Source organism: Oncorhynchus nerka, linkage group LG2 (genome assembly GCF_034236695.1).
Source record: "Oncorhynchus nerka isolate Pitt River linkage group LG2, Oner_Uvic_2.0, whole genome shotgun sequence".
Taxonomy (NCBI): domain Eukaryota; kingdom Metazoa; phylum Chordata; class Actinopteri; order Salmoniformes; family Salmonidae; genus Oncorhynchus; species Oncorhynchus nerka.
The window spans coordinates 60522024-60538026 of NC_088397.1; the positions used below are offsets into that span (position 1 = coordinate 60522024).

At 43.6% G+C, this 16003-nt stretch overlaps 1 protein-coding gene across 2 annotated transcripts in view; it reads right to left on the bottom strand.

Annotated features, from left to right (window-relative positions):
- LOC115144919 (paired box protein Pax-7-like) overlaps nucleotides 1-16003 on the bottom strand; it is an 87885-nt gene that overhangs the window by 29632 nt on the left and 42250 nt on the right. For both annotated transcript variants that reach the window (XM_065000774.1, XM_065000769.1), the window contains one exon: nucleotides 7179-7378. In XM_065000774.1, coding sequence (XP_064856846.1) covers nucleotides 7179-7378 — 200 coding nt within the window. The remainder of the gene's footprint in view (nucleotides 1-7178; nucleotides 7379-16003) is intronic.

Genomic DNA, 16003 nt, shown 5'->3' on the forward strand with positions numbered 1-16003 from the left:
TGACAAGATGGGTCAAGATGGAACTCCGCAAGATTTGGTTGTTCAACATGAAAATAAGACATTCAATAGAAAGTCTATAATCTATTCTGTGACACTATGAGGTAGTGCTGGGATCTCTCCTCAGCCTCTCCATAGAGGCCTCAGAGATCAGAGACAGGGCACCACAGAGACAAACAGAGCCGGATCCTCTACTCTCTGTGTCGCGGCTAGCATCAGAAGCCTAGCGCACTCTCCAGATAGAGAGAAAAATGTCTTCCCAAATTGATTTCTACGCTTCATAAAAGGCTATGCTTATACCTTATTAGATCCCTCTAACTATAATAGCTACATGCAGAATGTTTATTGGTAATGAAAGGGGATCTATGTGACAGATTCGCTAAGCGAGCCAGCCAGCGCCGCCACCGCTCAGATGAGTCTCCTCAGAAGAGGTAGAGTCGGCCTCGTAAAAACTTCAGCCTAAATAGAAGAGAATGTAATTCACTTCATGTGTGAGGAGGAGAGGAGCACTGATTTACAACGCTAAGGCCCAGGGTCTGGCCCCCCTCCCTCTGTTCTCTACCCTCCCTCGCTCAACAGCAACCCCCCTCCACCTGGCCCAAACTTCTGAAGGATAGACACAAGTGATGCCCTTTTCTCTTCTTAATAGTCTTTGGAAGGACTCCACTGCCTGGTCCAGTCAGGAATGAGTGTTTTATTTTAGATGCAGAATGGCAGCACAGAGAGTGGGGCGTTCAGAGCAGGAGACAGGTAGCTAAATTTATAGGGACAGGTAGCTAGATTTATAGGGACAGGTAGCTAAATTTATAGGGACAGGTAGCGAGATTTATAGGGACGGGTAACTAGATTTATAGGGACAGGTAGCTAGATTTATAGGGACGGGTAGCTAGATTTATAGGGACAGGTAGCTAGATTTATAGGGACGGGTAGTGAGATTTATAGGGACGGGTAACTAGATTTATAGGGACAGGTAGCTAGATTTATAGGGACGGGTAGCTAGATTTATAGGGACGGGTAGCGAGATTTATAGGGACAGGTAGCTAGATTTATAGGGACGGGTAGCTAGATTTATAGGGACGGGTAGTGAGATTTATAGGGACGGGTAGCTAGATTTATAGGGACGGGTAGCTAGATTTATAGGGACGGGTAGCTAGATTTATAGGGACGGGTAGCGAGATTTATAGGGACGGGACACTAGATTTATAGGGACAGGTAGCTATATTTATAGGGACGGGTAGCTAGATTTATAGGGACGGGACACTAGATTTATAGGGACAGGTAGCTAGATTTATAGGGACGGGTAGCCTGGAACTAATGGCTGTGAGATATGGATCAGATCCCCTAATTTGTCAGTTGGGGTGATAAAACAGTGGGCTGGGAAAGGGCTGCTGGGAGCTGCTGGGAGATGTGTTTTAGGTGGTGTTGGGCCTGATGAAGATGGATGAGATAGTGTGACACAAGATGGCAGGCAGGGAAGGGAGGAGAGGGGGTTTGGGTTGGCTGAGTTTATGGGGCAGTGAGTTTGGGCTGTGGAGTCACTGGTAAACCAAACACTTGTCACTTCTCGTTAAACCAGGAGTCCTCCTGAGCACCCTTCCACACAAGAGCTCTCCGCTTGGAGTGGGTCCATATACCCTCACAGATAATAGTTACTTTTACTGACTGCAGTGTATACCACACACCCTGCTTTATAGATGATCACCTAGAGATGAAAAACAACTAACAGGGTAAGCCGTAACCACCACCTCAAATACTACTCAAATCTTTAAGACCTTACAACACCACCCTTCTGCTGGGTTTCTCCCTCACAGCACTGCCCTCTCAGCCTCCCCACTCGTTGACATCTGGAAGATGCGTCATTGCAGCTGTGCTGGAGCAGGTCAGCTCTCAGGCCAAAGGTTCTTCAGTCCTGCCCAGAGATGGGACCATTTGGGTACCTATGTGAAAACCCAGCTGGCTGACATCTTCAAAACGCACTGACACTAAAACTGTCAAGTTCACACACCAAAATCCATCCTTTGGCTTTTTTAAATGTATTGATTGAATTTGGAGCAGTTTTAGAGCAGAGGCTTCACCAAGTTGTTCTTATATCAACATGTCTCCAGTGGTCAGTGTGGTTGTTTTATTGAGGATGTGTCTGAGGACTTTAGCAGGTTGATGAGGAGCAAGGTTAAGAGTAGGTTGATGAGGAGCAGGGTAAGAGCAGGTTGATGAGGAGCAGGGTAAGAGCAGGTTGATGAGGAGCAGGGTAAGAGCAGGTTGATGAGGAGCAGGGTAAGAGCAGGTTGATGAGGAGCAGGGTAAGAGCAGGTTGATGAGGAGCAGGGTAAGATCAGGTTGATGAGGAGCAGGGTAAGAGCAGGTTGATGAGGAGCAGGATAAGAGCAGGTTGATGAGGAGCAGGGTAAGAGCAGGTTGATGAGGAGCAGGATAAGAGCAGGTTGATGAGGAGCAGGGTAAGAGCAGGTTGATGAGGAGCAGGGTAAGAGCAGGTTGATGAGGAGCAGGGTAAGAGCAGGTTGATGAGGAGCAGGGTAAGAGCAGGTTGATGAGGAGCAGGGTAAGTCTTTGGTGTTCAGATGCAATGGGGCAGTGCTCTAGCAGAGCCAATGAAAAAAACACACATGACTCCTGAAAATGAAACAACGCTACAATGGGCTCCATAGTCCGTCCAAAATCTTCCTCCCAACTACCTTGCCAAACCGCTGAGCAACATTGAAGACCGATGGTCATTATTTACTTTGGTTAACTAGAGTCAGTTTCTTGGGGTGACCTTCTCAGAAAATTCAGTTTGGTTTGATCTTTGGAGACTTTCAAAGCGTTTCAAAATTAGATGATGAGGGAAACTGCATTAACAAATTATGTCCATGATTTAAATACCTCAGGTTTTCACATGACATCATTTAGCTCTATTATCTCGCAGGAGAGAAAAAGTGTCCTTTTAGTTTTCAACCCTGTTCATTTTTTTCCTTCATTTTTAGACTTCAAATTACCATCAATTTCCAGAAATACTCGAAAGAGGCAAATGCCTGAAGCGATTCTCTCTAATATGTCAATGTAATTGACCTACAAATATGGTTGTGAAGTGCCTGGAACATGGACAAGACAGAGGACTCTCTATGCTCTGTAACCCAAGGGTTCCCAGTGGGGTAGATCGAAATTATTACTATTTTTATGTCTATTAAACAACAGATTAACTGAATTTGGGGTCAGTGAAAAAACTTTAGAGGGTGCGATACAATAGAATGTAATATTATTCATCCAAAATTATTGTTCTTGACCCTTAGAAGCACATGGGCCTGGGAGGCTCACGGGATATTGGTATCCACAGTATTATCCCCAGAAAAGTATCATTGTATTCCCCCCCACCCATTTTTGTTGTTAACATAATCCACTGTCATTTAAGTTTTAAAACTGCAATATTTTCTCTCTGTCCCATGGCAAAATGTGTAGAATTGCAGGAAATTAGTTTTAAAACGGCAATATTTTCTCTCTGTCCCATGGCAAAATGTGTAGAATTGCAGGAAATTAGTTTTAAAACTGCAATATTTTCTCTCTGTCCCATGGCAAAATGTGTAGAATTGCAGGAAATGAGCATTAAAACTGCAGCATTTTCACTGTGATGCAAAGAGGGGGGCTTTTAAAAAAACAATCTGAGGGCCCGAGACTGAATCGGTGCAGCAATGCACTGCAGAAGTCATAGTCAAAAAGTATATTTCTATCGCACTCTGAAGTAGGTGTTGTGTTCTTATATTATGAGGGGGTCCACAATACATTTGCTATTGCTAAAGTGGTCCCCTAAACAAAACCATTTGGGAACCCCTGCTCTAGCCTACATGGCACTCTGCTCAACCAATCTTACATAGGTTTGCTGGGTCTTTTCATCTTCGAGACCAATCACAATGAGCTTCACAAGCTCCACTCTACAGGGTCTAAATTCAAAAATCTGGCCAAATGACATTGTAAATACGAAGCATTGTAACCCATCTGTCATAACTCAAATTATATTAGACATGCATGTCTTTTCCAGATGTATTTCATGAGACATGCTTTACACTGTTATGGAGGAGAATCTTCAGAAAAAGAGATTTATCAAATAATAACTGAAAGACCTTCCCAATCTCATATTCAATTGTGCCTCTTAAGCATATTTGAAACATTCTGAAATGTAATATAGCGCAAGAAAATATGCATGAGATAAATCTCTCAGCATCCTCCACCGAGTGCTGCAGTAACCAGTTAGACATCTTTCTGTTTGGAGGCTTTGCGAGACAGACAAAGACATGTGTGGAATCAGTTACCCCTAACCGCATGTTTGGAGTGTGAGGAACAGTTAGCGCGCGGGGTGGTTCAGAGTTTGGGAGGTTCAAGGGGAGTGAGCGAGGGGTTGTGGTAAGAAGAGAGGGTTGCCCTTTTTTTACTAGCATCTGATTGATTAATGTTGTTTTCAGGGCATGAGGTCCCTGGAGAGGATGAGGGACCCTCCATGATATGCACATGGTTTTACAAGCGGCGGCAGGCTTGAAAGTGAGAGATGCTGGCCAAAGGCCGAAATGAGAAATCCATCAGGAATGCATTTCCTCTCTCTCTCCCTCTCTTTGTCTCACTCTCTTTCTCATCTCCTCTCTCTCTTTCTCTCCCTCCCTCCCTTCTGAACAGCTGCTGCTATAACTCTACTGTATTTTCCTTCAGTGTTACATAAAACCACATGGTACACAAGCTGTCATGCAGGTCCTGTGGAGTCTTGGGTGTAAAACAATGGCGCCTCCCCTGTCAAGGCCTTCTTAGAACAGATGAGGACTCACAGACACAACTCCCAGGTGAGGTGAGGAGGTAAAATATGTGTAAAAAAGACCTGCACTTGGATGAATGAATATTGTCGCTAGTAACTCTACATACGTCTTGCACAATCTTCAAATTTTGCTGCCTTAAAATTTTATCTAAAAAGGAATTAAATGGGATTTGTTTTGCCTCCGATCTACACAACATACTCCACAGTTCCGAAGTGAAAGAGAGGTTAAAGAAAATGTTCCAAGTGATACAATGAAGATGTCTTGATTGTGTGTCTTCACACCCCAGAGTTAATACTTGAAGGAAGAACCTTGGGCAGCCATTACAGCTGTTCATCATTTTGAATAAGATGATACCAATTTTGCACAACTCTTAGGGCAACATACAGTATATCCATTGCTTTTGTCCAAATGGTTTAAGCTCAGTACATTTGGATGAGAATCATTGATTGGAAGCTATATTCAAACGTTGCCTCCGATTTTAAAGCAGATTCAACACCTCTTGGAAAGCCATTCTGGTGTCTTTGGCATTAAAAGTTGTATAATTACCCTCCCCCCTAATAAAACTATGTCAGTGTTAGATTTTCTCTGGGGTGTGAAGACCACGCCTTCTTTTATTATTATTAGTAGTAGTAGTCATTTTTGTATTATTTTGATATTATTATTTCACTTTGAAAATGTAGAGTAAGTTGTGTAGATGGGTAGATTTTTATTATTTCGTAAGACTATAGCAGGATATAAAAACTGAAGTTTGTCATGTACAGTTGTGGCCAAAAGTTTTGAGAATGATATAAATATTAATTTTCACAGTCTGCTGCCTCAGTTTGTATGATGGCAATTTGCATATACTCCAGAATGTTATGAAGAGTGATCAGATGAATTGCAATTAATTAATCTGCCATGCAAATTAACTGAATCCCCAAAAAACATTTCAGCCCTGCCACAAAAGGACCAGCTGACATCATGTCAGTGATTCTCTCGTTAACACAGGTGTGAGTGTTGACGACGACAAACTCTGTCATGCTGATTGAGTTCGAATAACAGACTGGAAGCTTCAAAAGGAGGGTGGTGCTTGGAATCATTGTTCTTCCTCTGTCAACCATGGTTACCTTCAAGGAAACACGTGCCGTCTTCATTGCTTTACACAAAAAGGGCCTCACAGGCAAGGATATTGCTGCCAGTAACGTTGCACCTAAATCAACCATTTTTCGGATCATCAAGAACTTCAAGGAGAGTGGTTCAATTGTTGTGAAGAAGGCTTCAGGGTGCCCAAGAAAGTCCAGCAAGCACCAGGACCGTCTCCTGAAGTTGATTCAGCTGCTGGATTAGGGCACCACCAGTACAGAGGTTGCTCAGGAATGGCAGCAGGCAGGTGTGAGTGCATCTGCACGCACAGTGAGGCAAAAACTTTTGGAGGATGGCCTGGTGTCAAGAAGGGCAGAAAAGAAGCCACTTCTCTCCAGGAAAAACATCAGGGATAGACTGATATTCTGCAAAAGGTACAGGGATTGGACTGCTGAGGACTGGGGTAAAGTCATTTTCTCCTATGATTCCCCTTTCCGATTGTTTGGGGCATCCGGAAAAAAGCTTGTCCGGAGAAGACCAGGTGAGCGCTACCATCAGTCCTGTGTCATGCCAACAGTGAAGCGTCCTGAGATCATTCATGTGTGGTGTTGCATCTCAGCCAAGGGAGTGGGCTCACTCACAATTTTGCCTAAGAACACAGGCATGAATAAAGAATGGTAACAACACATCCTCCGAGAGCAACTTCTCCCAACCATCCAGGAACAGTTTGGTGACAAACAATGCTTTTTCCAGCATGATGGAGCACCTTGACATAAGGCATAAGTGATAACTAAGTGGCTAAGGGAACAAAACATCAATATTTTGGGTCTAAGGCCAGGAAACTCCCCAGACCTTAATCCCATTGAGAACTTGTGGTCAATCCTCAAAAGGCAGGTGGACAAACAAAAACCCACAAATTCTGACAAACTCCAAGCATTGATTATGCAAGAATGGGCTGCCATCTGTCAGGATGTAGCCCAGAAGTTAATTGACAGCATGCCAGGGCAGATTACAAAGGTCTTGAAAAAGAAGGGTCAACACTGCAAATATTGACTATTTGCATCAACCTCATGTAATTGTCAATAAAAGCCTTTGACACTGGACTTGGAATTATACTTTAGTATTCCATAGTAACATCTGACAAAAATATCTAAAGTCACTGAAGCAGCAAACCTTGTGGAAATAAAAATTTGTGTCATTCTCAAAACTTTTGGCCATGACAGTACAGGAAAACAGTGCTTTAGATTAGTGTGATAAACACCTGGATAATGCTCAGCAGCCATGACAGAGTGTTTGTGGCATTGACTGTTTGTGTGTCTAACTAACCTGCACCCGGGCCTCAGTGAGCTTGGTCCTCTGGGCCAGCTCTTCCCTGGTGTAGATGTCTGGGTAGTGTGTCCTCTCAAAGGCCTTCTCCAGCTCCTCAAGCTGCTCGGCTGTGAAGGTGGTGCGGCTGCGACGCTGCTTCCTCTTCAGGGGAAGGTCCGGCTCCGACTCCACGTCTGAACCCTCGTCTGTACGATTACCTGGGCCAAAGGGGAAGAGGGAGAAGAGGGGAAGAGCCAGCTCAGTTAATACTTGGTAATACACTAAAATAATACAAGGGAATTTAGTAACAATGGAAAGGAAGTCCATTTTACTGGTTAGTTATTTATCTCTTCAGTTGTCTTTATTTTTTATTTTTTTATTTAACCTTTATTAAACCAGGTAGGCCAGTTGAGAACAAGTTCTCATTTACAACTGCAACCTGGTCAAGATAAAGCAAAGCAGTGCGACAAAAACAACAACACAGAGTTACACATAAACAAACGTACAGTCAATAACACAAAAGGAAAATCTATATACAATGTGTGCAAATGTAGTAAGGTTAGGGAGGTAAGGCAATAAATAGGCCATAGGGCAAAAATAATTACAATTTAGCATTAAAACTGGAGTGATAGATGTGCAGATCATGATGTGCAGGTAGAGATACTGGGGTGCAAAAGAGCAAAAAAATGAACAACAATATGTGCATGAGGTAGTTGGGTGGGCTATTTACAGATGGGCTGCTGTGTCTGTGTTTACCCTCAAGCCTCTGTTCTGACAGCAATCAGTCACATTTTTTGTTAATGAACCTAAATCATTGAAAAAGGCAATAAAAAGTAGGGCTGTGACGATACCAGTATCACAATATGTTTTCCATGGCGAAATAAATGTGACTCTGGATGACAACATAATGATTTTCCAACATTAGGGCTGTTTTCCTAAAGAAGTTACATCCACTTTGTGCTTTGTTTCCATGTCACGATACTAACGAGTATCGCGGTACTGTTATCATCCCAGGCCTAATAAAAAGGATGGATGAAACCCTGAAATGGTCAATACAAGCCCTAAAAGCCACTTTTAGTAGTTTAGGGGCACAACCCACATCAGAGGCTGTCGCTTGAGGGGGAGAGGCTGCAAAGAAGCTTCAAATGACAGCTTTCCCTCTCTCCGAGCACAACAGAGCAAATATTATCTTAATCTGTGGATATTTATACAGAATATAAGAGGCCTGATACCCAAACCTGCCTTGAGAGAGAGAGAGAGCGGGGGAGAGAGGCGCCAGAGGCTGGAGGCAGAGGGCCGCAGGCGGTTGGGGGCAGGAGGGGAGGGGGCGCTGGATGGAAGGGTTAATCTACCCAGGCCACCTTGCTGTTCCTCACCACACTATTCTCTCACAATGGCCCAGGGCACACTGCTGCTAAAAGGAACAGTACAGCCAGAATATACAGAACACTACAACAATATCACACCAGAACCATTCAGTCCCATATGCTGTCTTTCTATGATACTGCTGTCAAGAAATGAATTACAATATATCTTACAGTACTTTTATGCATTCAACTAAGCTGCTGCATTTTCGCTAGAGGAATATAGATACTGCACAAAGCCATCCAATCCTGGCCAAGAGGAATGTTTCTGACAGCAAATATGTATTACCACAGCACATTACCATTATAACTGAATTTAGGAAATTGCATCATTTTCACCTCCTCTGCATGTCTATTCAAACTACATGGCCCTTTTCATTTCCTGTTATAAAATGCATATTTTCACAAATGTGCTCATTGAGACATTGACAAGCCAGTGTGACTAGCCAGTGTTGCTCTAGGCCTAGCTGGATTGCATCATACATGTACAGTCCAGAAGGAGAGAAGGGTAAAGAACAGAAAACGAGAGATAGTCTATAGAACAAAACTCATTGTCCCTTACAGAAACGCTTTCTCCCCAACTATAATGACAACCATAACGGTCTTCTGAAAGTTAGCCCAGGTGAATCCCCTGTATTGGCTATGGGCACAACTAAGCTCAGTTCAACAAAGCCCTCTCGAATGTTTCAGCATACCACATGGACAAACTGAAGCCAAATAGCCTTCAAATAACAACTGTGAGAATAAAAGAGGAACCAAATCTGGCTGGGTCTCAAGGCCGGCTCTGGAGTTTAATTAAACAAGGAATTATGGGATTATATGGAGACTATCATTACAGGCCACTCGATGAGTCTTCTGAGAACGTCTTTTTGTCCCCCTGAGCTCACGCCTAACGATTCTCTGCGGATTACATGCGGCCGCAGGACATGAGGCCGCATTCATTAAATCAATTCTTTCGTCTAACCCTTTTTAATAAAGATTGATTCCCCAACACTGGCTCCCACTTTTGTAGAGAACAGCCTTGAACATACAATGTTGAATATGTACATATATGGCATATCCCTTTGTTGGTTTTCATGAGGATGCGCATAGCGATTTGCCGCTAACTCGCCATGACAACACTTGAGACTGGCACAGCGGTCTATAGATCACTTTTCAAAGTGACCTCTGTGTCCTACAGGGCGGGGGGGGGGGCAAGGGTGGGGGGAAAGGGGGGCCATGCGGGCAGAGTGGAGGGCTGCTCAACGGTTTAAAACCAAACAGACACCACAAAATTCTACTTGAGTTATTCTATTTTGCTCATATTTCTCTTTGTTTATCTATGTGATCGGATGGACAGTTGCGTAAGTGGATATAGGCTAGCCAGTACTTAAAACATTTCAAAAAGGAATCCTCCCCCTATACTCCAATGTTAGCATTTACAAACAAAATGCATGACAAACAAGACTAATGAGTATGTACTGCCACCTGTCATTGAGCCCTGGTTATAGTGACATGTGTCATGGCACGCAGCCAACACGTCTGTTTGCGTGCATGAACTACCGTCCAGCAAGCAGCAAGCTCTCGGTGAAGGTCAACAGCCCTATTAGATGTGAGTTTGGGAAACAGGGATGTGAGAAGCAAACCTCATCTCTATCCAGACGACATTTTTCTGAACGGGATGCCAAGATTAATCAACAACACTGGGGCCCCCACATGTACCCAAATGAGTTGTGACAGAAACAGAATTTCAGTTAAATGCACTGTATGGTTCCTCTCATTGTTGGTGCAACACAGAGTTGCATGGTTGTCTGGTTAACATATTTTACTGGCCACCCTATTTTCAGGTAAAACCCTTCAGCAGACAACATAAGACTATCTACATAAACAAACAAGTCGAATTATAATGACACTGCGTGGATTACACAGTATCCACATCATTTCATTTAAATATGTCTAACATGTTATACTTTATTCAAACAGCTGGAAACAATGGGGGAGACAGGCAAGCAGGAGAGCAGACAGGCAAGCAGGAGAGCAGACAGGCAAGCAGGAGAGCAGACAGGCAAGCAGGAGAGCAGTAGGAAGGGTAGACACGGGGACTGAACCCCGGTCTTGTGACTGGCCGGGAGCGTTACCGATAGATCACGGGCTCTGCACCAAATCTTTTTATTTAGTGGTTGTTTGATATTTATAGATGCAGTGCCTCTCGGGCCTAAATTATGGAAGAATAAACACTTACTATCTGTTTCCCAGACAACAAAGCTTTTGAATTTGAATAACACATGTCTCCTTGGTTTACAAATCTGTCCATGTTGATACAGGACAAAACGGTGGATGATTAGCCTACTACCTTGGAATAAACTCAATCCCTGTGGGCGTTGAGGTCAATTCTCTAACACTTCTTGCTGCTTTAAAACAATAAGGTACATCCTGATTAGACCTGGGTATAATGCCTCAGCTGTAATTCCATTGGAAGGTTCTGGGGATATTGATAAAGCACTCGTGCCTCATCAGTTATCATAGCAATTAGGGCCTAATTATGTATACCATCCAGTGGGTATGATTAGACAGCCGTGTATCCTCCTTCAGGGCCCTCAGAGGGCCTGCTCAATATTGATTTAAAAATACAGCTTTGTTTAAACAGAAATTAACCAGATATTGACAAGGTCTTCTAAATCAGAAACAATTTTTTTATGTTTCAAGTAACAAGAGGAGACAAGTAAACATATTATACTGGAAGAGCCAATTGTTTTACTGACATAATTTAATTGAATCTCTTTACTTATGAATGGAGCCATATGTTTGCCAAAGAGATTGTTTAAGCTCTCTGTTACCTCTTTCAAAAATCACAGCTTTTTCACAAAGCACTACTATTTCTAACAATATCCATAGTGAGACAGAATGTCAACTCAGGTCAGAACACAACAACAAAAGTGGTCTTGTCTCTGAGAAGCTGAGCAGTTGGTTAATAGTTTAGCGGTGAGTTTAGTGTGAGGTTTAAAGATGGTCCTCCCTCTCTCCTGATGCTCCTCACTGCTGACCCCACGGTCTGCTCAGAGCTCAGACTGCAGGCAGATGGAATACTCATCACGCAAACCTCTCCAAACCCCCTCCCGGACAGCCCGCTAACCCTATGGACTGTTCTTCTCTTTCTCCCATCCTCCTTCTGAGGAGCCCCTACTCTCTCTTTCCCCCCTGGGAGACAGGCTGAGGTAATATGGCTTAGATGGACCTTAGATGGATTGCTGTCCAAGGCTGTACAGTCAATAAAGACTGCTGGCTCCAATGCTCCACAATAACATTATGCTATAATAAACGACAATCCCTACAATAGCAATGTCTATTAGCAGTGAAGGGGACAGAGAAAACATACAATGACAGTGTAGAAAATGATCACAAAGAAACAGAATCTAGGCTCCAACACCCACAGCTATAACTGATCCCCACAACACTACAACACAGGAGGCTAATAGTACCGCTTCAACATGGCAACACAACATTCCTCAATGCCAAGATGTCTAATATGGTCCGATTTTAAACAATACAATCACATCAACATTGTGTCAGTGAATATTTAGGTAATATATTTAAAATATAGGTCAGAAAGTAATACTTGTACTATGCATGGTAGACCTGGGAGGTATTTAATGATAACAGGTGGTTAAGAAGCCTCCGTGATGACACATGGGGTGGAAGCATCAGTCTGCGTCTCTCAGATTGCCTCTGAGTCAGTATTAGCTCAACACTATGGTGTGTATCCTCCTCCCTGTCCCATGCAGGGTGTTTCTGATACCAGAACCAATGGCCTCAATATCAGCTATACCTTTCCAAACTACCCAAGACAGAGGGACAAAAACAGACAGGGCTTTGGCAGTGCAGCATTAGCTCATAATGGCTCATTTTGAAAAGCATATTAGTTCCAGCATAATTACAATCAGGCCTCACGCTCAGTGTTCTGCAGGCATTCACATTCAGACCAGCCTCAGAGCACCCAGTCACACCAGTTGACTGTGACTGACAGCACATTTTGTTTATTGGTAGTCTTTTTTTCATTCATTCCCACAGGACGAAAATAACATCCCATCTTTTCTCTCTATTTATGTTTACTTGTTTATTTTGTGCATGCCTTTTGTCGTAGTTGATGTTGCAATTATACTTTTTGTCAGTCGGAGGGGAGGAATATCAAAAGGCCTAATTATGCAAACAGGCCCTGTGATAAGCAGCAAACGCCTGAGATGGGATCTGCTATCTCTGACATCCATCTGTCTCTGTGCTCCTGTCTCCTGCTCCAGGCCTGAATATAAACATCTCTTCCTGTCACCAAGACTGCATGGGATTCAACCCCAGATACTGGAGAGGAGGGACGTTCATGCAGCAACATCAAATAGCTGACAACTTCTCCATTTCAATTTTTCAGAGAATGGGGCAGTATTTCTCCTGAATGCACTACCCTGTGTGTCCCTCAGTGTTGCAAAGTTAGGAGAGCCATAGGAGATGATTCAGTTGTGCAACTGGAGGATGGATTTAACATAGAAACAGTATAGTACTCCATGAAAATAAACCTTACAGTATTCCATGAAAACAAACCTTGTAGTACTCCATGAAAACAAACCTTGTAGTGCTCCATGAAAATAAACCTTACAGTATTCCATGAAAACAAACCTTATAGTAAGTACTCTATGAAAACAAAACGTATAGTACTCCATGAAAACAAACCTTGTAGTTCTCCATGAAAACAAACCTTGTAGTACTCTATGAAAACAAACCTTGTAGTGCTCCATGAAAACAAACCTTGTAGTACTCTATGAAAACAAACCTTGTAGTACTCTATGAAAACAAACCTTGTAGTACTCTATGAAAACAAAACGTATAGTACTCCATGAAAACAAAACGTATAGTACTCCATGAAAACAAACCTTGTAGTACTCTATGAAAACGAAACGTATAGTACTCCATGAAAACAAACCTTGTAGTACTCTATGAAAACAAACCTTGTAGTACTCTATGAAAACAAACCTTGTAGTACTCCATGAAAACAAACCTTGTAGTACTCCATGAAAACAAACCTTGTAGTACTCCATGAAAACAAACCTTGTAGTACTCTATGAAAACAAAATGTATAGTACTCTATTGAAACAAACCTCATAGCACTCCATGAAAACCAACGTTAGAGTACTATAAGGTTTGTTTTCATAGAGTACTTTAAGGTTTGATTTCATAGAGTACTATAAGGTTTGTTTTCATGGAGTACTATATGAAAACAAACATTTTTGTACTCCATGAAAACAAGCAACAAGAGGAACTACCCACTCAGCAAGACAATGAGCCAGAGACCGAAATACAAAACTCAGAATAATTAATAAAGAATCTTCTCTGTTCGTTACCTCAGTCGCCAACCAGAAAACAGCTCCAACATGATAATATGGCAAGGATGTACCTACCTAATGTTAATATGCTGAAATCAACTTGAATTATCATCGTCTCCCCAGGTACCAGTGACCTTTTCAGAGCCTGGCTTGGCATTTATCACAAATTGAATCTGGAGTTGATGATCAACACCCACTAGTATGGCTACTGTTATCAGCTTGCAATAAACAAAAGTAACTACTCTAAATGAAAAAAGTACAGTAACAGTATTGCACAATTTAGATTATGAGTGTGGTTGAGAGTCAACTATGGATGCTCAACCAAGCTCTGACTGTATAAATATACTTAAATTACATCGCATTGATCTTCCCCTCTTCTCTCAAACCGTACAATCAGTTCTATCCACTGCTTAACAGGTGGCTTAGGACAAAGGGCAGGTGTCTCCCGAGAGACTCAAAAGTAAGTGGGAAAAGATCCTTCGCATCACTGTACATCTCATACCACAAGAGTACTATGATCTAGAGGCCCATAGCTACTCACTATAACCCCCTCCTCATTCATTTAGGACTAAAGCTGAGCCTCACATCCAACCAAAAATCCGACCTTCAAGTGTTTTCTTGTGTCTCATTGCCACTGTCAAAAATGTGTCTATTTTCCCTCCGATCTACATTCCAAAGGACAATTCCGATACTTTTCTTTTCTCTGCTCTTGGATAGAATCACATTCCTTAGAAAGGAGAGAGCGCCTGCAAAACAGGAGAAAAGGGCAAGGGGAGGAAGAAAGACATGCGGCTCTATGATCTATGATCTTTGACTCTCACAACAAACAATTAGCCCCATTTTCATTTTTTGAGGTTGGGCTAAAAATAACGTGGAGTGGAGAAAGGAGAGAAGAGAGGGAGAAGCAGCGAAAAGCTGTGCTCTTTTATGGCTGTTGTCATATGGATGAAGGCGCGGCGCGTCCATGAGAGCACACGCTCACCTTTAACAACATGGCGTCCATGAGAGCACACGCTCACCTTCAACAACAGGGCGTCCATGAGAGCACACGCCCACCTTCAACAACAGGGCGTCCATGAGAGCACACGCTCACCTTCAACAACAGGGCGTCCATGAGAGCACACGCTCACCTTCAACAACAGGGCGTCCATGAGAGCACACGCTTACCTTCAACAACAGGGCGTCCATGAGAGCACACGCTCACCTTCAACAACAGGGCGCCCATGAGAGCACACGCTCACCTTCAACAACAGGGCGTCCATGAGAGCACACGCTCACCTTCAACAACAGGGCGTCCATGAGAGCACACGCTTACCTTCAACAACAGGGCGTCCATGAGAGCACACGCTTACCTTCAACAACAGGGCGTCCATGAGAGCACATGCTCACCTTCAACAACAGGGCGTCCATGAGAGCACACGCTCACCTTCAACAACAGGGCGTCCATGAGAGCACACGCTTACCTTCAACAACAGGGCGTCCATGAGAGCACACGCTCACCTTCAACAACAGGGCGTCCATGAGAGCACACGCTCACCTTCAACAACAGGGCGCCCATGAGAGCACACGCTTACCTTCAACAACAGCGTGTCCATGAGAGCACACGCTCACCTTCAACAACAGCGGGTCCATGAGAGCACACGCTCACCTTCAACAACAGCGTGTCCATGAGAGCACACGCTCACCTTCAACAACAGCGGGTCCATGAGAGCACACGCTCACCTTCAACAACAGGGCGTCCATGAGAGCACACGCTCACCTTCAACAACAGGGCGTCCATGAGAGCACACGCTCACCTTCAACAACAGGGCGTCCATGAGAGCACACGCTTACCTTCAACAACAGGGCGTCCATGAGAGCACACGCTCACCTTCAACAACAGGGCGTCCATGAGAGCACACGCTCACCTTCAACAACAGGGCGTCCATGAGAGCACACGCTCACCTTCAACAACAGGGCGTCCATGAGAGCACACGCTCACCTTCAACAACAGGGCGTCCATGAGAGCACACGCTCACCTTCAACAACAGGGCGCCCATGAGAGCACACGCTCACCTTCAACAACAGGGCGTCCATGAGAGCACACGCTCACCTTCAACAACAGGGCGTCCATGAGAGCACACGCTCACCT